The sequence below is a fragment of the Suncus etruscus genome, chromosome 2 (genome assembly GCF_024139225.1).
Source record: "Suncus etruscus isolate mSunEtr1 chromosome 2, mSunEtr1.pri.cur, whole genome shotgun sequence".
Classification (NCBI taxonomy): Eukaryota; Metazoa; Chordata; class Mammalia; order Eulipotyphla; family Soricidae; genus Suncus; species Suncus etruscus.
In genome coordinates, this window is record NC_064849.1 from 121026094 (window position 1) to 121053573 (window position 27480).

Sequence of the window (27480 nt, forward strand, 5' to 3'; positions counted from 1 at the left end):
TATTGCTTGGGGAAACATTTTATTTGGAGCATTTTGTGGTAAAGTAGTGAGAGACAAGATTAGAATAATAACTTCTAATAGTTAACTTTATAATAGTAACAGTGGAAATTGGATGAAAGTGATGGGCTGAAGAGAGAATGGTGAAGTGGAATATTTAGCCCTTGAAGTAATTTTTTAACTATTACCATTTTTCATTTTTTTGCAATGTGTAAATTCCAGGAGGAGATAGTGGTCACATCCATTTTGTTCACATGTTACTCCCAGGGCTTGGCTTACTAAATTATTATGATTGTTAATTCTTGGCAATTCATACCAGGCAAAAGATGATAAATATTTGAGATATAGTGATAGATCAGTTATTAGTAGTGGTTTGATATAGAAATACACTTTAAATACACTTTCATATACTGGATTAAGACTCATTAAAACAAAGGAGGGCTAATGACAGATCCTGAAGCATTCACTAGTGAGATACAGTGTAGTGAATGGCCTTCAATAAATTCAGATCAGAGTGATGGTAAAAATTGGGGGTATATCCTGAAGAAGAGCATATTGTCAGGACTGTTCGGAGGGTAGAAAGCTTTGGGATATTCTTTTTTTTTTTGGATCACACCCAGCAGTGCTCAGGGGTTACTCCTGGCTCTATGCTCAGAAATCACCCCTGGCAGGCACAGTGGACCATATGGGATGCTGGGATTCGAACCACCTTCCTTCTGCATGGAAGGCAAATGCCTTACCTCCATGCTCTCTCTCCGGCCCCAAGCTTTGGGATATTCTGAGACCATATATTGTCTGATTGGTTGGGGCAGGAATTATACTGTATGTTATCAAGTATTTCATAGGTGATGTAAGGAAATAATGATAAGAGTGATGTTTTCTCTTGAGGCAGATTTTTAATCATGTTTCTTGTAATTAAGGAATGGTTAACTTATTAATAAAGCCTTTGTTTTCTCAAAAGACATTTTTTGCTTAAATTAAAAACTAAGGGGGGGGGGCCGGGCGGTGGCGCTAAAGGTAAGATGCCTGCCTTGCCTGCGCTAGCCTTGGACGGACCGCGGTTCGATCCCCCGGCGTCCCATATGGTCCCCCAAGCCAGGAGCAACTTCTGAGCACATAGCCAGGAGTAACCCCTGAGCATTACCGGGTGTGGCCCAAAAATAAAAAAATAAAATAAAAAAAAAAAAACTAAGGGGGAAAGTGAACTATCAGGTTTTACTGTGTTTATTGGTGGAGGGGAGGTGCAGGGAAGTGCTGAAATTTAAACCCAGGTTCTCACACCTGCAGTGTATTTATTTTATCAATGGGCCATCTCACTGGTTCTTTTTTCTTTTTCTTCAGAAATATCATTTATTGCTGGTAGGAATGCAAAATAATATAGTCATTTTATGAAATTGGTCATTTCTTAAATTATTTTTGTTTCTTTTTTTATCTTACTGGTTCCTTCTATGTTTAATTTTATCAAGAATTTGAGTGTTCTTCCCTCCCTTTTCCAGTGCTATTAATCTAGATGGACAAATTAATGTAATTTTGGCAAAATAAGATTTTAGTTTAAATGGTACAAGATCTATTCAAATAAAGTTCTTTTAAGTAAGCCAACTAGCCATTAAAAACATTTTGTTTTCCTATGAAAAGAGAAAATAATGTCTTTTTATTTATAAAATAATACATAGTGAAAGATCGAATTAACTATAATTAGAAATTACAAATGAGGGGTCCGGAGAGATAGCACAGCGGCGTTTGCCTTGCAAGCAGCCGATCCAGGACCAAAGGTGGTTGGTTTGAATCCCGGTGTCCCATATGGTCCCCCGTGCCTGCCAGGAGCTATTTCTGAGCAGACAGCCAGGAGTAACCCCTGAGCGCCGCTGGGTGTGGTCCAAAAAAAAAAACAAACAGAAATTACAAATGAGAACTTAGTTTCTATAATGCTTGGATTTTCTTTTTATCACTTTCAATATTGTGATTGTATCTAGTATATTTGAGTGCTGATAGGTTTAAAAATAATTGAGTATTGGGCCCAGAGAGATAGCACAGCGGCGTTTGCCTTGCAAGCAGCCGATCCAGGACCAAAGGTGGTTGGTTCGAATCCCGGTGTCCCATATGGTCCCCATGCCTGCCAGGAGCTATTTCTGAGCAGACAGCCAGGAGTAACTTACCCCTGAGCATCGCCGGGTGTGGCCCAAAAACAAAAAAAAAAAATAAAAAATTGAGTATTCAATTGCATTTTCATGTGACTGATTTCTAATACATAGTAGAAATCTACTAATTTTATAATATAGAACTGAAAAATTAAAACAAATTTAATGTTTATATTAAGTTACTTTGGAGGTTCAAAGTAGAAACTTATTTCTATTATCTCCATCTGCTTATTCCTCTGATCACTGTAGGAAAGTGGGTTTGTTATTTAGATCATACCCTGTTAAATTGTTGAATGCTGGTAAGGTTTTGAATTTCTTTTTCTTTGGGCAAAAGAGGTTTGGGCCATGCCCAGTGACTCTTAGAGTCATTCCTGGATGTGCTGGGGATTGAATTTGGATTGGCTCCTCACAAGGCAAACTTTCGACTGCCTGTTCTATTGCTCCAGCCCAGTTTGGAATAGTTTCTTGAGTTTAGTTTTCTTTCTAGTTCTGAGCACTTTTCTTATTAGGGCTGTGTTTACTCTCTCTAGTTAGATTAGTGATTTCACATTTAATAACACTTAAGTATTTTGATAAATAGGCTAGAGTTAAGTAAACTACATTATTTCTTTGTGGATAACAGTGCATAGACAGCCGTTTTTATTTAAAAATTTTCACATTACTTAACGACTAGCACTTTTCTGTTTATTCTTTTCTTCTTCTTCTTCTTCTTCTTCTTCTTCTTCTTCTTCTTCTTCTTCTTCTTCTTCTTCTTCTTCTTCTTCTTCTTCCTCCTCCTCCTCCTCCTCCTCCTCCTTCTCCTTCTCCTTCTCCTCCTCCTCCTCCTCCTCCTCCTCCTCCTTCTTTTTCTTCTTCTTCCTCCTCCTCCTTCTTCCTTCTTCCTCCTTCTTCTTTCTTCTTCTTTCTTTTTTGTTTTTTGGGCCACACCCGGCGATGCTCAGGGATTACTCCTGCCTCTCTGCTCAGAAATAGCTCCTGGCAGGCACGGGGGACTATATGGGACACCGGGATTCGAACCAACCACCTTTGTTCCTGGATTGGCTGCTTGCAAGGCAAACTCTACTGTGCTATCTCTCCGGGCCCTATTCTCTTCTTCTTATTGTAACCTTCATTTTTTTTTTTTTTTTTTTTGTTTTTTGGGCCACACCCAGTGGTGCTCAGGGGTTACTCCTGGCTGTCTGCTCAGAAATAGCTCCTGGCAGGCACGGGGGACCATATGGGACACCGGGATTTGAACCAACCACCTTTGGTCCTGGATCGGCTGCTTGCAAGGCAAATGCCGCTGTGCTATCTCTCCGGGCCCGTAACCTTCATTTTATGTATTGGCATCACTTAATTTACTTTCTATGTTTAATGTTTCTTGTGTGAATTATTCATTCTTAGTCCTTTTTTTTCTATTGGGAGATGTTCTCTGCACAAGTTATTTTTATAATAAAGATATAATTATGTAATGAACAGTTTGTGTCATGTATTTCTCTAGATGTTGCTTGTATAATTTTCAGGTGTATTATAAATGTAAAGTTATGGCCTTACATGTTTTCGTTAATAGTAATAACTAAACACAAATGCCCCATCTTTTGGGGGGTAATGCCTGTTGATATTCAGTGTTTACTCCTGGCTATGCACTCAAGAATTACTCCTGGTGGGTTCTAGGACTATTGGGGATTCTGGGATTGAACCCAGATTGGCCCACATGCAAGGCAGTCACCCTGTCTACCATATTTTCTCTCTAGACTCAGATTTTTTTCATCTGTATTATGCATATATATGTGCAGGGTATTTATATATAAATATATAAATATATAATATATCTTATATAATATGTACTGTATATATGTACATATATATATACCTATATATATGTACATATACATATATACATATATATGGGGTGCTATGCACCACCAGGAATAGTCCTTGAGTCCAGAGCCAGGAGTAACCAGTGAACATCTCTTGTTCTGGACCCCAAAAAATCCACCCATTACCAAAAACCTTCAAGATATGTAATGCTTAATTGAGTTGAAACTAACAAATTGAGTTTAAATAAGGTTTTTTATTAAAAAGACATTTTAAAATTTATTTTATTAATACTTATTTTTTCAGGGCCCACTAACGTGGAAGATATGAATGCAATATTAATCAAAGATGCTGGTATGTTTAATTACAATAATGTGTAAACATTTCTTTAGTAGATAGTATAAATTTTTTTTTATACTCAAAAGAATTGGAATAGGGGCCGGGGAGATAGCAGAAGGACAGTGGTTCGAATCCCATATGGTCCCCCGAGCCTGCCAGGGGTGATTTGTGAGTGTAGAGCCAGGAGGAACCCCTGAGCGCTGCCGGATATGACCCAAAAACCAAAACCAAAAACAAAACAAAAAAAAAATTGGGATATAAGGATACCTAAAATACAGTATCGTCCTGGTGAGAGATAACCCAGTCATCATTTATTACAAGGTATAGATAGTGAGATAATTGATTTTATAATAGGTGGTAATTTGTTAAACTGAAAATAGTTTTGATGTGCTTAAGAAAAGAAGTGTAATGTGTGCAAGGTGGGGGGATGACTAGTGAACAGAGTTTTAAGGAGATGGAGGCATGCAAAATGTTGAAATGGAGGGGACAAATTGACACGCAGAGATAAACTTTAAATTGGAATATAGTGCGTTAGGATTACAATCACATAAAGTGAGATTAGAGGAGAGAGAAGTGGAGGTAAAATACTGCTTCCATTTTGAAGCAGATGTTATATAATTTTAGTAATTCTGCTTGAGTCTTTAAATAAAATTAAAAGGGGGATTAAAATATCTGCTTAAAATATTAAGAAATTAAGGGGTCGAAGTGATGGCACAAGAGGTAGCCTAGGATGGACCGTGGTTCGAACACCCAGCATACCATATAATTTCCAAGGCACGAGCAATTTCTGAGCTCATAGTCAGGAGTAACCCCTGAGAGTCACCGGTGTGGCCCAAAAACCGAAAAAAAAAAAAAAAAGTTAAGATATTAAAAGTTATAAGAATTTAAAAGGGAATTGTATTTTCTGCTTAATATCTTAAGTAATATCTAAGAAAAACAGAAAATGAAATAAGATTTCTAAAAAGTCTTTAAGTATTTTCCTAGTATTTTAGATAACATATTTTGTGAACAGGCTACAAAATAGCCCTAACAATTTAGTTTCTTAAGCAAGGGCAGTTAGCTTTTTCATTTCATATCTGCAGCCTTTAATTTTTCTTTTCCTTAAATCTTCATAGTATATAATGCCGTTGGATTAGCTGCTTATGAGCTGTTTGACAGTGTTGATTTTGATCAGTGGTTTAACAACCAACTTCTTCCGGAATTACAGGTTACTCACAATAGGCAAGTATATAATTTTGTGTTTGTTCTGCACTTATTTTACTTTATGGTCTTCTTATGAAAAAAGCATGAAAATAGTTTATAGTTTAAAAAATTCAATTTGAATTAATTGTTAGAAAATTACCATAGAAAGGAATGACTTACAAATCTTATGATTGAAAAATAAGCAAAACACTAAATTATTTCAAGTATGAATTGTGACATATGCAGTGTTAGGTAAAAATTAAGTAATTTTGGGGCCAGAGACATAGCACAATGGTAGGGCGGTTGCCTTGCATTGCAGCCGACCCATGACAGATGGTGGTTCGAATCCTGGCATCCCATTTGGCCCCCCACCACCATCCAAGCCTGCCAGGAGCAATTTCTGAGTGCAGAGCCAGGAGTTTACCCCTGAGTGCCACTGGGTGTGACCCCCCCCAAAAAAAAACAACAAAAAAAAGTGATTAACCTAAAATATTAGGTAAAAATATTGCAGAAAAAATATGTAAAGGCAATAGTAAATGGAAGACTTTTAATTCTTTTTTTGGTGAAGCTCAGGGGATTATTCCTAGAGGTGCTGGGTGTGGGGGTAGACCTTGGTCAGCCTGTACAAGGCTAGCCGCCCATCCACTGTGCTAAAGCTTTAGCTCTAGTCTATGAATTCCTGAAAGAACATATGTCTTAGGTAAGCCAATAGGAGACTTAGCAGGTTACCATGGGAGAAAATAATCTTGGATGGGTCATGTGCTGAACAAGCACGTTGGCCATTCATTATACTAATTCTTTGGGCCCTACCTAAGAATTTTATGTAATATCACAACTTTATTAGTATTAATAGCAGTAGCTTTTAAAAAAGCTTTTATTTTAAAAATGTATTTTGGAACTGGAATGATAGTATAGAGGGTAGGGCACTTTTCTTGTAATCACCTGATCCAGGTTTGATCTCTGGCATCCCATATGTTCCCCCCAAGCCTCTCCAGGAGTAATTCCTGCATGTAGCCTGAAGTAAGTCCTGAGTATCGGAGTGTGTGTGTGTGTGTGTGTGTGTGTGTGTGTGTGTGTGTGTGTGTGTGTGTGTCAAAAAAGCTCATTGCATTTCTACATTTTAAGCTTTGTAGAATTAATAAAGCTTTAATTTTCTGATTTTCCCTATTTAGATATAAGCCATTACGACGCAGGGTGATTTGGCTGATTGGTCAGTGGGTTTCTGTGAAATTCAAGTCTGACTTAAGACCCATGTTATATGAAGCAATTTGCAACTTACTTCAAGATCAAGATTTGGTGGTATGTTACCTAATGACCCAAATACTTATTTTTTGAAGTTTAATCTATGTTTAAAAATTTAGAATTATTTAGGTCTTTATTGAAATATTGGTAGTCTTTCACTACTGTAGTTATTTCTTGGTGAATAGTATGATTTGAAGGAAAGAAATCTTTTGATTTTTATTCTTGTCATTAATAGTCAAGTCACTGAGAAAAAATTAGGATAGTTCTATTATTCCAAAATCAGTTTCAGTTAAGAGTTGAAGAAAATCAGATCCTATTTTAGCTTACTTAGTTGTTTTCCTTACATATATGTTAGAATTTGTTGTTTTTATATTTGGTATCATCATAGTCTGATTTATACTTAGTTTTGATTCTTTGTCTCTTATATTTGAATAAAATTTTTGGTTTTGTTTTTGTGTTTTGGGGGGATATGATTAGACATGCTCAGAGCTTATTCTTGGATCTGTGCTTAGGGAGTGGAATCCCTGGAATCAAACCTTGATCAGGCCCATGTGCCTAACCTGCTGTACATTGTGGGCCGGAGCAGTGGCGCAGTGGTAGGGCAGTTGCCTTGCACGTGACTGACCCAGGATGGACTACGGTCCCCAGGTCCCATATGGTCCCCCAAGCCAGGAGCGATATCTGAGCACAGAGCCAGGAGTAACCCCTGAACGTCACCGGGCGTGGCCCCAAAACAAAACAAACAAACAAAATGAAGTCTTTGGAATTATTTCATAGACTTTTTTTTTTCCTTTTGGTTTTGGGGCCACACCTGGCGGTGCTCAGGGGTCACTCCTGGCTATCTGCTCAGAAACAGCTCCTGGCAGGCACGGGGGACCATATAGGATGCCAGGATTCGAACCAACCACCTTAGGTCCTGGATCGACCGCTTGCAAGGCAAATGCCGCTGTGCTATCTCTCCGGCCCCAGACTTCTTTCTTAATAATGATTTTTTTTTTTTTTGGTTTTTGGTTTTTGGGTCATACCTGGCAGCACTCAGGGGTTACTCCTGGCTCTACACTCAGAAATTGCCCCTGGCAGACTCGGGGAACAATATGGGATGCCGGGAGTCGAACCAACATCTTTCTGCATGCAAGGCAAATGCCTTACTACTGTGCTATCTCTCCAGCCCCTATAATGATTTTTGCTGTAGTCTTGATTTTATGTTACTGAAATTGTAATAATTACTTTTGTGTTGCTTTATTCCCTTTTCAAAACAGTTTTCTTTGCTGCTATATTGTATAGGATACTTAAGTTTTTAAAAGAATTTCCAAAGTATGAAGGAAAAATTGTGTTTTCCTCTACAGGTGCTTTATTGTATGCTGGATTAATATGTGTTTGACTTGCATTTTTTCTTTGATGTAGTTTATACTGTCTAGAAATATTTCGTCTAGAAAATGTGATTCAGCTGTATTTTTCTAAGTTCTTATTTGTTAATTTCTTGTGCCCCCCCCCCAGTTATTCTAGAATCTTATTTAATGATTTTCAATACAATTTCCCTTTAAAAAACATTTGAATCCACCTGATTATTCTTCTATTCCTCAGCAAAAGCTTAAACCAAACATTTTCATTTTTAAATGTGTGTCATTATAATATAAACTTTTTTTAGCTCAGCATAATACTCTCTGTATCCAGCCATGTATAAGCAAATTTTATGAATTTTTTTTAGTGTTAAGTCAAGGGAAGAAACAACCAGAAGGGTATTTCTATTGTAGAAATATACATTTCAAAGAAAAATCAAACTTTTGTAAAAATTTTGACCATACCTGGTATTGCCAGGGACTATTTTTGGCTCTGTTTTAGGGATCATTCTTAGTGGTATTTGGGTAGGCCAACTAGGATTCAGGGGGCCACAACAGGGTCAGCCACATGAAAGGCAAGTGCCCTAAACCTGTACGACTGTTCTATGCCTGGTAGATTTAATCATGAACATCTATAGTTATATGTAGTATGGGTTCCCTGTCATGTTACCATTATGTTATAGAACTATATTTCACAAAGTAGAAAAAATACAGTAACTGGAGGAATCAATTTTCTTTGTTAATATTTAGTACTAGTCTACCTTTAACAGTTGTACCACAATTTAATATTACAGTTTTTTCTAGAGAAATACAATGTTAATGATATACTTTTTTGACACCTTTAAAATATTGTAATATTCAGTGTTTTAACAATTTGACTTATTCGTCTGAGATATCTAATTTTTAAAACTAAAATTAGATCTATGAACAAGAGTTTATAATTTTTAGTATTTAGCACTTTTTTTTTTGGTAATATGCAATGCTTGATTGAACTGGGGTCAAATGCATCTTCCTTATTTTCTGTCTTCTCTCTGGTCCGAAGCAGAAGAGTTTAATCATAGTTCAATCAGATTACTTTTTCTTTTGTTCATGTGCTTTTTATAGTGGTGTTGAATAAATTAGTATTTTACACTTGATTTTTCTGTGTGGAATTTATTTTGAGTATGAAAAGAAAAAAGGTTCTCTAAGGATAGTGCTTTATGTGCCTCCTTCTGTTCGTGGCAGAAAATATTCCTTAGTAAGTGTGCCTTTCACAAAATCCTATTTGAGAATGCTATAAATTAGAATGCACAAATTGTGTGAGAGGAACTGTTTTTTCTTATAATTTTACATGATTCCCTAAGTAACAACTGCTGATATATTAGATTTCCTTAAGCTGTATAGTTTGAGTCATTTATAATTTTATCTTTCACTTTTGGAAATTATAAATAAAAGAATTTTTACTTTGTATACACAACCTTCAGCAGCTAAAAGACAGCTAGAATATACCTTTTTTTTTTTTTTACTTTTGTGAGAAGTTATGTAAAATATAAATTAGTATATCTGAAGATTTATTTGAGGGTAAGATGTGTTGTGTTGCCGGGTAGGTGGCGCTGGAGGTAAGGTGTCTGCCTTGCAAGCGCTAGCCAAGGAAGGACCGCGGTTCGATCCCCCGGCGTCCCATATGGTCCCCCCAAGCCAGGGGCAATTTCTGAGCACATAGCCAGGAGTAACCCCTGAGCGCCAAACGGGTGTGGCCCAAAAACCAAAACCAAAACCAAAAAAAAAAAAAAAAACATCAATCCTATCACTTAAGGGGCCAGGCGGTGGTGCAAGAGGTAAGGTGCCTGCCTTGCCTGCGCTAGCCTTGGACGGACCGCGGTTCGATCCCCCGGTGTCCCATATGGTCCCCCAAGCCAGGAGCAACTTCTGAGCGCATAGCCAGGAGTAACCCCTGAGCGTCAACGGGTGTGGCCCAAAAACCAAAACAAAAAAACAACAGATGTGTTGTGTTGTCAAGCAAAGAAATGGTCTTCTTCATGGACAGATTTGCTACTGACAATAGAAATAGTGAATTACCTAAATGAAAAGTTTGTAATAGAACTAAGAAGGAACTTAGTGGTCTTGCATGACTATATTGTGGAAGGAGTTGTAGCTGACGTTTGGGTGAAGTATTAATATTACCAAGTAGTACCAGTGTTTAGGTTACTATTTTATTTTATTTTATTTTATTTTATTTTATTTTATTTTATTTTATTTATTTATTTATTTATTTTATTGGTCTTTGGGTTTTGGGTCCCTCTGGGTGACGCTCAGGGGCTACTCCTGGCTATGAGCTCAGAAATTGCTCCTGGCTTGGGGGCCCATATGGGATGCTGGGGATCAAAGCGAGGTTTGTCCTGGGTCAGCCCCGTGGGCAAGCCAAATGCCTAACCACTGCGCTACTGCTCCGACCCTGGTTTAGGATACTTTTTTCTAGTTAATTTTATTGGAAGAATTGAGGGCTTGAGATAAGTTAGAGTATAAGAAGGCCAGGGAGATGATTCACTCAATGGACTAATGAGTGACAGTACAGTAAGCCCTGCACATGACCAACCTGGATTCAATATTTGGCACCCCATTTGGTCTCCTGAAGCCCACCAGGAGTGATTTCTCAGCACAGAGCAAAGAGTGAACTCTGAGCACAGCTGGTTGTGCCCTCCTTAAAAAACCAAAAACCACCTAAAAGACTAAATCTTCTGGTCCCAGCACCATTACAACTCTATTGTATAAGTCGCTTTCACTGCTGTAGACATGGTCAAGCCCTAAGTCAGTCTAGAACTCACATAATTATCTTTATTGTTTTTTTTTTTTTTTTTTTGGTTTTTGGGCCACACCCGTTGACGCTCAGGGGTTACTCCTGGCTATGCGCTCAGAAGTCGCTCCTGGCTTGGGGGACCATATGGGACGCCGGGGGATCGAACCGTGGTCCGTCCTAGGGTAGCGCAGGTAAGGCAGGCACCTTACCTTTAGCGCCACCGCCCGGCCCCTATTGTTATTATTTTTTAAATAAATTATTTAATTGAACCACCGAGACACAATTACGAAGTTTGTGATTGAGTTCAATCATACATCTTCACCAGTGCACATTTTTTGCCACCAATGTTTCCACTTTCCCTCCTGCTGCCCTCCCTGCCCTTTCCCTTGCCTGTCTTTGGCAGACATTTTTTCTTCCCCCTTTCTCTTCCTTTTAGTTTTTTTTTGTTTTTTGTTTTTTGTTTTTGGGCCACACCCAGCAGTGCTCAGGAGTTACTCCTGGCTGTCTGCTCAGAAATAGCTCCTGGCAGGCACGGGGGACCATATGGACACCGGGATTCGAACCAGCCACCTTAGGTCCTGGATAGGCTGCTTGCAAGGCAAACGCTGCTGTGCTATCTCTCTGGGCCCTCCTTTTAGGTTCTTGATTTGCATTATTGATACTGAAGGGATATTATGCCCATCCGGCCACACCCAATGGTGCTCAGGTTACTCCTGGCTCTTCAGTCTGAAATCGCTCCTCACAGGCTAAGGGGACCAGATAGAATGCTGGGAATTGAAACGGGTCCCTCCTGGGTCGGCCTCATGCAAGGCAAATGCCCTACCATTATGCTATCTCTCAGGCCCCTGCTAAGTATTTCTTAGAGTGTGTAGTATTCCATTGTCACACAATCATCTTAATTGATATGATTCAGTGAGAAAGAATTTCAGGACATGCAAGTGTGGCTAATCTTACCTTTCTAGCTATATCTTCTTTGAAATAGTATATTGTGGCTTCTTCTGGTTCATTTCTCTGTTGCTCTCATGCTTGCTAAAATACGTCTGACAATTTTCATACTTTCAAGACATTTGTCTGTTATGGATTTAGCTTGTCATTCCAGGAGCTTTCAGAGGTATTCAGATGAGATAGGCTAGAGATTGTATGTTAGTTTGATTCTTTGATCCTTAGTGTTCTATTCTTTCAGAAGGTCTGAATTTTCTCTGTGAAAGTTAAGTTTAGAGAACCTGAGAAGTACAGAGTTTGACATTTTTCTTGCAAGTAGCTGACCTGGGTTTAACTACATAGGGTCCCCTGAGAACTGGTGCCAGGAGTAATTTTTGAACTTCTCTGGCTCTAGCCCAAGCTGCCTTTTTGCCCCCAAAATTATGGTTTAGAGAGTCTTTTTTTTTTTTTTTTTGTTTTGTTTTTGGGTCACACCTGGTAACGCTCAGGGGTTACTCCTGGCTATGTGCTCAGAAGTTGCTCCTGGCTTGGAGGACCATATGGAACACCAGGGGATCGAACCGAGGTCCATCCAAGGCTAGCACAGGCAAGGCAGGCACCTTACCTAGCGCCACCGCCCGGCCCCGGTTTAGAGAGTCTTAATTTATTTTTCTATTTGTTTTCTTGTGTTTTGATATTAGAATTAGACAAAATTAGAAATATTTTGTTTTGCCTTTCGTATTACTGATATTTACTAATTTTAGTTACTAATTTAGTAACTATAATACTTTCTTTTAGGTTCGTATTGAAACAGCTACAACTCTAAAGTTAAATATCCTTTAAAACTGTCAAAAACTTTATCGAAAAATTTTAATACTTAAAATGATTGTTTTGTGAAATTTATTTGAAGTTGTTTAAAATGGCATTTTGATGTATTTATATTTTACTGTTAAGCATATTTTATCTGTATTTGATGGTAGTATTAATATTCCTTAACTGCTCTTTACCTGTTGATGATTTTGAGTTTAGAACAGATCAGTTTCTACCGGTAAGATTTTTATTTCTGGGTTTCATAACAATTCTGTTTTTATAGTTTGCTAATTAAAATTACTTTAAAATTGAAATTATATAATTATATATAAAAACTGAATTTAGTATATTATTTTGAAAGGGATTCCTTTTATTGGTAACTTATTTACAGTAATTTACTCTTATTCTGCTTATTTTTACTTGTGTTTTAATTTACTCTGAACTTGGTTACCATTCTTTTTCTTTTCTCATAAGTATAAAACATTTAGTAATTTTATTTTGTGTTTATTACCGTATTTGTCGGCGTATAAGACAACTGGGCGTATAAGATGACCCCCTAATTTTGCAGTTAAAACATTGGTTTAGGTCTATATTCACTGTATCAGACAGAACATTCCTGTGCTGCAACTGTATGTTCCACAGTGAGCCAATCACAACAAGCAATGGTTTAAAGGTTTTACTGTCATAGACTTCCTCTGTGACTCTGGCCAATGTGAGCAGGCTTTTTACAGTATAGATTTGGGTCCAGAACATTGTCTAATTTGCATGCATAAAAAGACTGCTTGGATTGGCTGAGTTAGAGAGGCAGTCCGAGCAGCCTTGCAGTGATTGGTGCAGGATCGAGTTGGAAAATTCGTTTTATGGCAATATTTAGACAATTTTCATTTAGCAGCATATTGAAACATTTTCTGGGATATACTCGGCATATAAGACGACCCCTGATTTTCGGTTGACATTTTTTTGTTTCAAAAGTCGTCTTATACGCCAGATAATATGGTACTTTAGTCCTTATATTATTTTCCTCAGTAGTTTACATTTATTGGGTTATAAATTTTGAAGAACAGAATACTAAACCTTCATTCTTTACTTAGTATCAGCACCCTGCATGATGTTTTCAATAACCATTTGTTAAATGTGTCACTAAGATTGGGGCAGTATATGAAGGAAGCTTTACATATAAAATGTCTTTCTATGGGCCACATCCAGTGACATTCAGGTCACTCTGCGTTCTCAGGGATCAGAGGACCATGAGGGATGCCAGAGATCTAACTCAGGCCAGCTGCAAGCAAAGTAAACACCCTATCTGCTATACAATTATGCCAGCCCAAAATGTCTATTTCTTAAGATATCGTTGAAGAGGAAACTTAGAGAACAGAGATATTTTTCTTTTTTTTTTTCCTTTTTTTTATTTATTTATTTTTTTTATTTTTTTTTTGGTTTTTGGGCCACACCCTGTGACGCTCAGGGGTTACTCCTGGCTATGCGCTCAGAAGTTGCTCCTGGCTTCTTGGGGGACCATATGGGACGCCGGGGGATCGAACCGCGGTCCGTCCTAGGCTAGCGCAGGCAAGGCAGTCACCTTACCTCCAGTGCCACCGCCCGGCCCCGATATTTTTCTTTAAAAAGATTTAAAGGATGGTGTTAATTATGTACATGTGAAATTGTTAAATAAAACTATTATAAATCACAGAACCCCAGTCAATCGTAATAAAAGTTTTAAAAATGAAAAGAGCAAGCTGGAGAGATGGCATGGAGGTAAAGCATTTGCCTTGTATGCAGAAGGTTGATGGTTCAGATCCTGGCATCCCATATGATCCCTTGAGCCTGCCAGGAGCGATTTCTGAGCCTAGAGCCAGGAGTAGCCCCTGAGCTCTGCTGGGTGTGATCCCCCCCCCCACCCCCCCACCCCCCGCAAAAAAAAGAAAAGAGGCCATAGAGTAATAGTACAGTGGTAGAGTGCTTGCTTAGTATGTGGCTGTGGCTGACCTGGGTTTGATCCCTGGCAGCATATTGTATGGTCCCATTTGTACTGCCAACAGTAACTCCAGAATGCAGTAAGTCCAGGAGTAGCGCCTGTGCACTGTGGCACAAAGGGGAAAAAGAATTAGATATTTTTAGATGAGAACTGTATTTTAGAAATTTATCTAAAAAAGAAGAAAAAAATCTGAAATATCAAATCGTTATTTACATATCTAGCATTCTATGAATAGTTAATTGCTGCTGTAACTTTTATAAGTTTTATGAGCCTCACAGGATATTTGCTATATCCAGAATAAGAATTAATAAATAATCTGTCACTGTCAGAATAAATAAATATCTATAAAAATTACATTTTTATGCAGTATCTGAAGGGCTACATTAGAGAGCTGCATGCACTGTTCATGGAGTGTATAATTGGTGTCCTTTTGCTTTAATGAATAGAAAGAAAACAGTATGAAAAAATTTATGATTACAACAGGCATATTGTTGAAGAGTAATGAAAAGACATTATTAATAGTTTAGTTACTAAGGTAAAATATAAACACATGGAGTCTAGAACATTTTCCTCAGAAAGCAACTTTATTGTATGAGTTAAATTTTAAAGTGTACACAGTTAAATAAGAATGTATCAGTAAGGAAAAAAATAATTGTAAGTATTGGCTATTTGAACAACTTGTGTAGGGATGGTTAAGCTTTTTGTAATCTTTGAATGTTTTGCTATCATGATTTAATTTTATTTCTATTTATATCTGTTTTTATGTAAAGATATTTATATTTTAAACTTTTTTATCTACAGTATTTGGAAACCATGTTCACACTGCTTTTTCAGTTACTGCAGCAAGTTACAGAATGTGACACAAAGATGCAAGTTTTGCATGTCCTTTCTTGCGTGATTGAAAGAGTTAACATGCAGGTAATGTTATAAAACATAAAAGCAAATGCCGGATGAGTGGAATTCATTAGTATTTTTATATTGTCTATACTTAAAATTAAAAATGACTAAAATGTTTTAACTTACTGTGATTTTAGTATTGTTTTAAAAACTGGTGTCTGTGCTCCAGCTTAAAAAAATCAACTTGCCCTTTTGCCTCCGCCCCACCCACTTCGCGTCTGAGAGGTCTTCGGAGACCACACCAGGTGGGAGGCTTCCGTTTGCCTCCACCCCGCCCTGTCGCGTCTGAGAGTGTCCCGTCTGAGAGGTCTTCGGAGACCGCACCAGGTGGGAGGCTTCCGTTTGCCTCCACCCCGCCCTGTCGTGTCTGAAGAGTGTCGCGTCTGAGAGGTCTTCGGAGAGAGACCGCACCAGGTGGGAGGCTTTCGTTTGCCTCCACCCCGTCGTGTCGTGTCTGAGAGGTCTTCGGAGACCGCACCAGGTGGGAGGCTTTCGTTTGCCTCCACCCCGCCCTGTCGCGTCTGAGAGGTCTTCGAAGGCCGCACCAGGTGGGAGGCTTTCGTTTCGCCCTGTCGTGTCTGAGAGGTCTTCGAGGGCCGCACCAGGTGGGAGGCTTCCGTTTGCCTCCACCCCGCCCTGTCGCGTCTGAGAGGTCTTTGGAGACCACACCAGGTGGGAGGCTTTCGTTTGCCTCCACCCCGCCCTGTCGTGTCTGAGAGGTCTTCGAAGAAGGCCGCACCAGGTGGGAGGCTTCTGTTTGCCTCCGCTCCTCCCACCTCATGTGCCTGTGAGGTCTTCAGAGACGGCACCAGGTAGGAGACTTCCCTTTACCTGCACCCCTCCCCCCATTGTGTCTGTGAGGTTCCAGAGGTGGCACCAGGTAGAAGACCGTCCTTTGCCTCCGCCCCTCTCCTTGTGGTGGCTGTGAGGTCTCCCGGGGCAGCAGTTGCCAGGGGACTTCCTGCTGCCTCCGCCTCCCCCCACCCCCCCACCCCCCCAGTCGCATCTCCGAGGTCTCTAGCACTCCCAGCTGGGACGGGCTAGGAACCATAGATGAGAGGGTTTTTCGACAGAGGCCTGAAAGTGGCGGAGCTCCACTGACTTCTAGGAAGGGGAGGGCAAGGAGAGGGCAAAGGAGCCAGGCTCCAACAGCGCCCCCCACCACTGTGGCTCGGAGCGGTACTGCACTGGCTGGCAGCAAGAGCAGGGAACACTAACCAGGCTCCCGCTAAAGGGCACACTAGAGGCCAGACTTCAGCCAGCCCACCCAACAGTCCCACTCAGAGCTGCAGTCCAGAGAAGGGACCCAGCCCCACATCTCAGGGAGCAAAAGCAGGCCAAAATCAGAAGACACTGCTCTCCGAGCCACACCAATAAATACATAAAACCATGGGTAAACTGAGGAGGAACCTAACAGCTAGAGATACAGAGAGAACTCCTACTAAGTTCCCAAGCCCACCAAAACGCACAGATCCAAGAGATGAAGATTTAAAAGCAGAGATGAGAAAGGAAATGCAAGACATGGTAAAGGAAATGAGAAAATCTCTAGCCACCGAGTACAAGAAATCCATGGAGGTACAAATTAGTCAAATTAAAGAAGATCTGATACAGAATGAGAGACTCCATACAAAAGCAATTAAAGGAATTAATGGACACCGTAAAAAGCCAGACAAGCAGAATCGCAGAGATGGAGAAGCACATAGTAGTACTTGAAGGAAAATTGCAAACTAAAAATGAACAGGAAACCAACAAGGAATTAAGAGGCAAGGTACTGGAAGAAAAGTCCAGTACTTGATGAACAAAGACAAAAGAAATAACCCAAGAATTGTAGGTATACCAGAAGGGGAGGAAACAGGGAAAGGGGAAGAACAAGTAGTTAGGAAAATAATTGCAGAAAACTTCCCCACCCTTTGGAAAGAGGACTCTGTGCAAATCCAGGAAGTGAAAAGATGCAACCTTCTGTGGGGGACCCCCGTCCGCGGGGGTGTGGGAATGAGGGTCGCTAGTAATTCGTGGGTTTACTCGAGCAGGACCGATCTGTGAAGAAAACTTTGAGAAGTTAGTAAGAAAAGTCCTCAAGACAACACACGTGATTTTCAAAAGGAGTTTATTGCCCTGGGAGATCAGCTTTTAAGGGCAGAATACGTCATAGAGGCATTACAATTTTTCCACCAATTACAATTGCAAGCACTCATTAGCATAAGCTTGGGGCAGGTAAGAGGGAGGAGTAAAGAGGTAGAGAGCACATGTTTATACTGAAAGCACAAGATTCAAACAGGGTCTTATAAATTTTACTCAGCAAGCATAAATAAAAAACCGGCTGTAAACATATTAATCTTTTGCTAACACAAAGGCAAGTTGCTCTATGATTTTCTTTCTGGCTGGATGTATTGGGCTGCTTTGAATTTACTTTAGTATTTGTCTACTTCCTTTGTCCTCAGGGCATGGGCACCTCTGGTCACGTGGGTGACAAGGTCAGGGATTTCTGAGGTGTCCTTTGTTCTAGGTTCCATCAGCTAGGCTTCCCACAGTTCCCCCTTTACTGTAATAATAAAAGAAAAAGAGCAAAATGGGTGGAGTGCCTGACTTAGGTTACTTTGGTGGGCTTCCAGTTCTGGACATGGCAATAAGAGACCAAATTAAAAATTTTTGCGCGCAAAATATTAGGAATGTCATGTTTGCACCCAGACACTGGCACCAAGATATCCCCGTCATGAGCATCTCCACAGCCTGTAGCAGAGCTAGCAAGGGCGTTTAGCCAGATACTCAAGACTCCTTAAAGCTCAGAGGTTGAAGCGTAGGTTTATCCATAGCTTCATGTCCTTTGGGGTGCATTTAAGAGAGCCACTGATATTGGACCTATACTGAACATTAGGGCAATCTCATCAACCTGATTCTTAACAAAACTTGTGAGGCGACAGAATGCCTAGGGGCCAAAGGAAAAAGTAGCAAAAAGCCAATGAAAGGACCAAATTAGGCAGCAGCTTGGACAGCCAGGATGAGGCAGAGGACCAATTTTTATATCAGGACTCATCTTAATCTCTCTGTCTATTTCTATCATCTAGACTTTCTTCCACAAGTCTAATGCTATCTTTAACTAAGCCAAGTTTATTTTAAAAAAGCAACAGTCTACTATAAGGATGACACAAATTCTCCCCTCCCTCAAAAAAATGCCAAATTTAAACCATGGCGGTTTTTCTGCACTATCTCTGCTAGGGATTCAACAGTGCGTTAAATATTGTAAATTTCTTTTAAGTTTTTAAACATTTCTAATAACAGTTATAAGGCATTAACAGATTCTAGAGTATGAACCAATGAATAAATTTCTGTGCCCGCACCAATAACATCCAGGCCTATCAATAAAGCTAGGGTGAAGGCAGTGTCCAATTTTCTACTGCAGCGGGAGAGAGACACAAAGTTATATCTAAGAGGTAATAAAGCAATTTTTGGTCTAACAGTCAATTTAGGCATTAAAACAACCAAAACACAGTAGTCCTTGGACTAAAAAAAAAAACAAATGTGAAACAATGGGGGAGATAAACCAGTGAAACAGGCAAAAAACGTTAAATTGGGGGCAATCATGAACTGAAAGGAGGAATTAACGACAAGAATTTGATTACAATTTTCAATAAGGGGAATAGGGAGAAGCATATAGGGTACCGAAAGGCAAAGTTCAAGTCCCAGCACCTGTCCCAAGGTGATGCCGAAGTGAGGCTGGGGGCTGCAGTGCAGATCAAAGGGGTCGGAGACAGGCAGAGGGTCGCCAAGGCAGAAGGGCGGTTGAGATGAATAGCAGATCTAGCACTGTTGGTAGGCGGGATCCGTGAGGGTGGAGGCGTTGACTATCTGCAGGATGAGGTTCAAGGTGGAAGCTGGACCAACAGGTTTCATGGTTAATCTAGGCATTAACAAAGCTAATAGTCATGATAAGCAAAAAACCTTTTAGTAACAATATGGGGAGAAAGTCCAGTGGAGCAAACAAAATAATGAAGATGGAGGAGTTGTTAACCACAATGGTTTGATTGCAAATGTCTGATGGTTGGACAGGGGGGCGCATATATGGTCCGAGTAAGCAAAGTCCCACGCCCGTGACCTGTTTCAAAGTTAAGCCTTGGTGTGAAGGAGGTTGTTGGTGGCAGTGGTGGGCATCAAGAGCAGCCAGGCAGAGTCAAATCCAGCATTGTCCTTAGGCAGAGTCAGTCAGAAAGAGGTCAGGCAGGAATGGCGGGCTAGCAGGAGGGGTGACAGGCTCTTTTGAAGTGGATGAAGACAGGACTGCGAGAGGCTGCAGGAGGTCTATAAGGAAACAGCTTAGCAGGAGGCAAAGTGGTTACTTGGGGGCCTTTTTTTTTTTTACAATAAAATTTTCCATGAATTTAATTTTTCATATAAAAATTAGGAATTTACTTAGTCTTCTGGCCTGGGTTTACAGGCAGAAGACATTAGCAATTTACATTACACAAATTATTTTTGAATACCACGGGAATGTTATCTGACCTCTGTTAGACTTCAGCATAAAAAAATTATATAATTAACAATTGCCAATTTATCAAAAACTTTTAAACTGAATTTAAAGGATCTTTCTTAAACTTCTTAGTTATTATCTTAAAGCTAGATGCTATTCTCTAGCCACAAATCCATATTCTTTAGGCCTTAACTTACACATAGCAGGAAAGCTGGGTGATTGCAAAGTCCAGAAATTTTCCAGGGAAAAGTTATCCCCGATGGCCATTGAGAAATCTGGGGTTTACCATCCCCTACACTTTCTGCCATGCTGTCAGGACAAAGCTAGCTTAACACATGATTTTTAGCAGGATGTCACAGTCTGTCAGATGACCAGACTGAACCAGGTTGAAAAAAAAATTAATTGAAATTTCAAAAATGGATAAGGCTTTAAAAATTGTATCATGAAATGTAGAAGTAACAAATAAACAGACAAAAAAAAAACACTAAACACAACATTGTGGCTACTTTCACTCATTACAACACACACATGAACAGACAAAGGATTGAATCAAAACTCGCATTAGAAAAATTGACAAGCGCTTTTAAATATTTAGCCGGCATGTTTGTAAGAAAAAAAAATTTTGTAGAAAAACTTAGTTTTTTGAAGTACTTAATGTAGCTGGAGTGAAACTTTGCTGAAAATAAATTTTAAGGTTTAGATTTTACACAAAACATTTTTAAAACAATCCTGGGGCCGGGTAGGTGGCGCTGGAGGTAAGGTGTCTGCCTTGCAAGCGCTAGCCAAGGAAGGACCGCGGTTCGATCCCCCGGCGTCCCATATGGTCCCCCCAAGCCAGGGGCGATTTCTGAGCACATAGCCAGGAGTAACCCCTGAGCGTCAAGCGGGTGTGGCCCAAAAACCAAAAAAAAAAAACAAAAAAAAACAAAAAAAAACCAATCCTAATTTGAAGTTTAAAACATGAAGTAAAATGTAAGCAGTTAAAAAAATTTGTTAAGTAAAATGGTTAATGAGCACTGTAGAAGGAGTTTCCACTCTGAAGTATTATATCATTTGCTGTAAATGAACAGGTTTTCTTTAAATTAGTTTAACAGGAAAACAGTGAGGCAGCTGCAATAACGTGTTAAAATTTTTAACAAACAACTGTTCCTACTTTGAAGACTTTAAGTGAATAATTTGTAAAAATTATATACCAAATTAACAAGACGTTTAGATATTATAAAATATAGTTAAAGACATCTAATGCATTTCCACACCTAGAACTTAAGACCAAAATTATATTTGATACTTAGTAATTTGCTTATAAAATTTAGTTACTTTTATAATATTACTCATAAAATTAAATATATATTTTTTCATCAATACTAGATTTTTTACTTTGAGACAAATGTACAGATTTGTATAATGTGCTGACCTTCTGAATACACTTAAAAGGATAGTTGTTGTAATGCAAAGGTAAAGAACAATTGCTGTAGCACAAAATTAAAACTAAGGGTATTATGAAGCACACCTGGGTGTTAACTGTGCAATAAAATTAATTATATTATTTAAAAAGGTTAACCACATCATTTTCACATTATTTTTTAAATACCTTAAGAATCAAAATAAATTTTCTAATAGGAATATAAAAGACTCAGATTTAATACTTGTGTGTCCGTTTAGATTTTAAAACACCAAAAGGTTTTTTTTTGGAGGTTGCCTCTTAAAATATTTTTGCAGGTATCATTGGCATTTTGAAAGGATAGCTGTTTATGAATGGGGCTCTCTGGGGGCTCTGTGCCATCTATGGGAGCGTTGGGGACTGGGGCAGCCGCCGCGACACCCTCAGCTGGAGGAGTCAGGGGAACTCCGGCAGCGAACCGGGGCAGGCCAAAAAGTTTGCCCTGCACGTTGGTTGCTGAAGCGGCAACCTGGCCAGGAGGGCGGGGGAAAGTAGCAACAGTTTGTTGCCTCGTCCGGGGAGCTGAGGCAACAGCTTGAAGGGAGGGGTAAACGCTGGTAGAGAGCACATTTTTTCAGTGAGAGAGGAGGGGTGGGAGGGAGGAGTCTCTGAGTTTCCTTTGGAAAGATTAACAAAAGAACTGCCTTGGGAGCCAGCACGGGAGGCCATTTTTAAGTGCTCCTGTGCATTTTTCACAATCTGCAAACTTTCAGGGCCAAGATTAGATTAAACAATAATGCTTTTGAGCAGATTCAAAAATTTCAACAAGTTTCTTTAACTGTTAATCTTTCTACTTCTTAGTTTCTCTAGTATATAATAATTTTCGCCCCTCTACTCGGGTTGGTCCCCATTTTTACTCTGGGACTGTAATGGGATGGCGGTTTTCACCTAGGTATTAGACTGACTAATATTATGTCACCTTACCTGACGTACATTAGCTCCGATTTGTCGCTCTGCCATCCAATCGGTGATCTGTAACTCAAGCTTCCACGTGGGGCGCCACTGCAACCTTCCGTGGGGGACCCCCGTCCCGCGGGGGTGTGGGAATGAGGGTCGCTAGTAATTCATGCGTTTACTTGAGCAGGACCGATCAGTAAAGAAAACTTTGAGAAGTTAGTAAGAAAAGTTCTCAAGACAACACATGCTGTTCAAAAGGGGTTTATTGCCCTGGGAGATCAGCTTTTTTTTTTTTTTAATATAAATTTTTATTTTGATCATAGTGGCTTACATATTGTTGACAATATTTTAGGTACATATTTACATAAAATCAGGGGGGATTCCCATCGCCAAATTGTCATCCCTACGCCTCCGTTTCTATCCTACCTCCCTTTTCCTTTTCCCTCACCCCAGGGCGGCTAGAATATGTGGTCCCCTCTGTATCTAACCCACTACTTAGAAGTCTTGCACCTGTTTGGTCTTGATGCCTCCCTTATTTCCCCCTCTAACTGGAGTCAGGACTAGCTAGTTCAAGTTGCGTGGTTTTGTTTGAAGGAGAAAAAAGTAATAAACTGGGGTAAGAGTCTAATACCCCGAAAATGGGCGGAGTCCTTCTAAAGGCTCTCATCATCAATCTGGGAGATGGAGAAAAAGTAGGTGAAACACTCCACTAGTACCAAAAGAAGTGTCAAATATCCAGTGAGGGCTCCAGCTATATCGATAAGCACCACACAGAGCAGACAAAACAAACAAACAAACAAGTAGAAAAAAAACAAAACAAAAACAGACAAAAATCACGCCATGGTCTTGAATTAAGAAACATGGCATAGCACATAATGAAAGAGAAGAAAGGAAGAGAAAAAAAAAATAAGTATAATTGGGGACTACACTTTCAATAATCACACCCAAACAGAGAAATCGACCAAAATAGATTGGTAAATCAAAAATAATAATAACAATAATAAATAAAGGTAATATATATATTTATATCAAAAAAATAACCAAGGTTTTGTGCTTTTTGTATTTTTGTTTTTTCCCTCCTGCACTGGGAGATCAGCTTTTAAAGGCAGAATACATCATAGAGGCTTTACAGTTTTTCCACCAATTACAATTGCAAGCACTCATTAGCATAAGCTGGGTGTAGGTAATAGGGAGGGGTAAAGAGGTAGAGAGCACCTGTTTATACTGAAAGCACAAGATTCAAACAGGGTCCTATAAATTTTACTCAGCAAGCATAAATAAAAAACCGGCTGTAAACATATTAATCTTTTGCTAACACAAAGGCAAGTTGCTCTATGATTTTCTTTCTGGCTGGATGTATTGGGCTGCTTTGAATTTACTTTAGTATTTGTCTATTTCCTTTGTCCTCAGGGCACGGGCGCCTCTGACAAGGTGGGTGACAAGGTCAGGGATTTCTGAGGTGTCCTTTGTTCTAGGTTCCCCACAAAAAGAGTCCCTAATAAAATAGATCCTAATAAACCAACACCAAGACATATTATAATCCAAATGGCAAAGAAAAAAGAGAAAGATGAACTCCTTAAAGCAATAAGGGAAAAAAAGAACCTTAAGTACAAAAAAATCAACTTGGGGCTGGAGAGATAGCATGGAGGTAAGGCATTTGCCTTTCATGCAGTAGGTCATCGGTTCGAATCTCGGCGTCTCATATGGTCCCCCGTGCCTGCCAGGAGCAATTTCTGAGCCTGGAGCCAGGAATAACCCCTGAGCACTGCCGGATGTGACCCAAAAACCACACACACGCACACACACACACACAAATCAACTTAAGAGGCTGGAGCAGTGGTGCAGCAGTAGGGCATTTGCCGTGCATGCGGCTGACATAGGACTGACCATGATCCTTCAAGCATCTCATCTGTTCCCCCAGGCCAGGAGTGATTAACTCCTTAGTATCACCACATGTGGCCATAAAACAAAACAAATCAGCTTAAATTTTATTTATTTTATTTATCGTATCTTGATCATGCAGGAATAGTTTTTTATTGAAAGTTAGTTAGAAAGATGTGATGGGGGGCTGGAGAGATAGCATGGAGGTAAAGCGTTTGCCTTGCATGCAAAAGGATGGTGGTTCGAATCCCGACATCCCATACGGTCCCCTGTTCCTGCCAGGGGCGATTTTTGAGTATACAGCCAGGAGTAACCCCTGAGCGCTGCTGAGTGTGACCCAAGAAACAAACAAACAAACAAAAAAAAACAAAAAAATTAAAAAGGGAAGGAAGGAGGAAGGAAGGAAGGAAGAAAGGAAGGAAGGAAGGAAGGAAGGAAGGAAAAGGAAAGATGTGAGGGGCAAGGAAGTGAAAGTGTATGTTCAAGAGAGTATACAGGCTTCTTCAGAGTGGAAATAAACAAGCAAAGAAACATCAAGACAAGCGAGAACAGTTTTCAGGGGAGAGCATGGGTTTAAAGAGTATAGGCTTAAATCTTTTTGTTTTGGTAATGCTCAGGGACTACTGGCTCTGCAGTCAGAAATTACTACTGGCCCTTTCAAAAGACTATATGGGTTGTCAGGAATTCCTGGTTAGTTGCATGCAAGGCCCTACCCCTTGTACTATCTCTCTGCCCCAAACCACTTAATTTTATACCAGTTGGTAAGGGTTGCCATCAATTTTGTAGTCCACAAATTTGCAGATTTTGTCTAAATGCTTCTCACCTATTTCTCACAGAAACTTTTGTGCGAGGATTAGAATGTATTAATTTGAGATTTTTAGAAGCATGTTAATGATTTTCAGAAGCATGTTAATGTTGTGATGTCTTAGTATCATTGTTAATACTCACGTTCAACATTATGTGTTGCTGCGGACTTTTTATCATAATAAGATAAAAGTCCCTGAAGCAAACCTTAGTGGGTCTATTTTTCCACTGGGAGTCAAGCGGATGCACGAGCGGATGAATATGAAATATGAATTATGAAATAAATGAAACCACACAGAATTACATGGTGAAAACAAGAGGGAGAGGCCAGAGAGAGAGGCTTTATTCCTTGAATCGGGCCTTAAATAGACGGATATTTGGGGCATAGCCAGAAAGGAAAAGGGGATGAACCAATGAGATCAGAGCTAGAATTAGCATATGAAGAGACAGGTAAAGAGAAACCAGATACCTTAAGGAAATGTGGAGAGAGAGAGAGATCACAGGAGAGCTCAGCAGGAGACTTTTGGCGGGCTTTGATACTGACATTTCTTTGTAGGAGAGCTGAGGCTGGATTTCTATAATGGCCAGATAGAGAAAAATGTAATGTTGCAGCCATGTTAGAATTACCGCCAATGATCCACGCAAAGGGTCAGATGATTGACTTCACTAAGCAGGCCTTTTGGCAAATAATTCTTTTAGAAGAGGAAAGCCCTGCACCAGGGAAGGAAAAGACCACGTCTGGTGCATGCTTTCCTTGAGATGGGATGTAACAATGTGTCTCCTATAGCAAGTTTTTTTTTAAACTTTATTGATTGATTAATTGGTTTTGGGGCCATACCCAGCAGTGCTCAGGAGTGACTTCTGGCTCTGTGCTCAGACATCTCATCTCCCCAGCAGGTTGAGGCCCATATAGGATGCTAGGAATGGAACCAGGTCCCTCCTGGGTCAGCTGCATGCAAGGCAAATGTCTTACTACTGTGCTATCTCTCCGGCCCCTGTAGCAGTTTTGAATCACTTTATTTTTTTGTTTTGTTTTTTTGGGGGCCACATCCAGTGACGCTCAGGGGTTACTCCTAGCTATATGCTCAAAAATCGCTTCTGGCTTGGGGAACCATATGGAACACTGGAGATCAAACAGGTCTGTCCAAGGTCAGCTGTGTGCAAGGCAAATGCCCTACAGCTGTGCTGTCTCTCTGGCCCCGTAGCAGTTTTGAATTTATATAATATAAAAAGCAGCTTTTAAAATAATTTAAAAAATTGGATCATTGTGAGATACAGTTATAAAGTTCATCATTGAGTTTCAGTTGTATAACGTTTAACATAATAAGATCATTAAGTCATTGTCAGAAGATTTGGTAAACTAGTTTTGCTAGTTTATATTTTTGTTACTTTTATTTCTGAACAGTATAGGTAGCTTCAAATATACATTGGTGATCTAAATTGTTTTGTTCCTACTGAATGACAGTATTAAAAAAAAATCAAAGTGTCACAGCCATACAGCTGCATGGTCCAGGAATTCCAAGCACTGTGACTGATACAACAGCTTGGGGGTTGTGGGTTGGAGGATGTGCATTTGTTTGCCAGGCCTTCTGGTAGTATGAGAAGGCAGGGGGAGGGTGCTGCACTAAAAAAAAAAAAAAATTCCTGGTGATATCAGTCCAAATACTGGCACACCTGGAGTTTTGTACGGCTCTCTCTGTAGAGAGCTATAGGTGAGTGGTGAAGCCGGGCTATTGGTGAAGTGGCAGTTGGGGGTGTGGGTACATTTGGCAGCATGGAGACTTGGGCTATTTCTTCTCCCGAGATTGCCAGCTTTCAGTTGTATGCCCAGTATACCTATAATTTTAGATGTCACTCCTGGCAGCGACCAATGGGATGCTGAGGATTGAACATGGCTCAGCTGCATGCAAGGCAAATGTCCTACCCCACTTGCTGTCACTCTGACTCCACCCATAATTTTTTGTTTGTTTGTTTTTGGGTCACACCTGGCAGTGCTCAGGGGTTACTTGCTGTGGACGTGTTTGCGTCCCTAAGCAAAACCTTAGTGGGTCAGATAATCCTCACTGGGAATAAGCGGGTACACAAGATGGACAAATATGAAATATGAAAATGAAATAAATGAGACCACACAAAATGAATTGTATGGGGACCCCCGTCCTAGGGATGAGAGACAAATTTACTGTTCAGCTGATGACATTTTTAAGCACAAGCTCTGGTATGCAAGGTGTAGGAGATCTTCCCAATGAGACCAGGCCCTAGAATTTACATATCAAATAACTATTTGATGTAGGTGAGAAAGAGCCCTGCTAGAGGGCTGTGAAACAAGAGCTAGAGCAGGTTTTTCAAGAAACCAGGAGAGAGAGAGATTTATTATTATGTAGTTGCTGGAAAATAGATTTTTTGGGGGACGGAAATAATTGTTTACCATTATAGAGCTAGACTCAGAAAAAAAAAGCTGCTGGCGCCAGGTTATACTAGAAGTAAGAGTCACAAATAAACTAGCCAGTGGGGGAACTTTTGGTGGGCTTTTTGGCAGATAATTCTTGGGAGGAAAATTAGGCACTGCACCAGGAAGGCA

At 39.9% G+C, this 27480-nt stretch overlaps 1 protein-coding gene and 1 non-coding gene across 2 annotated transcripts in view; one reads left to right on the plus strand and one right to left on the minus strand.

Moving 5' to 3' along the window:
• IPO11 (importin 11) overlaps positions 1-27480 on the plus strand; it is a 192584-nt gene that overhangs the window by 57621 nt on the left and 107483 nt on the right. The window contains 6 exon segments of the mRNA XM_049768835.1: positions 4239-4286; positions 5387-5492; positions 6626-6752; positions 12531-12564; positions 12740-12780; positions 15319-15435. Coding sequence (XP_049624792.1) covers positions 4239-4286; positions 5387-5492; positions 6626-6752; positions 12531-12564; positions 12740-12780; positions 15319-15435 — 473 coding nt within the window.
• LOC126002502 (small nucleolar RNA SNORA22) lies at positions 21282-21408 on the minus strand. The gene has a single exon (XR_007493194.1). It is a non-coding gene; the product is annotated as a small nucleolar RNA SNORA22 (small nucleolar RNA).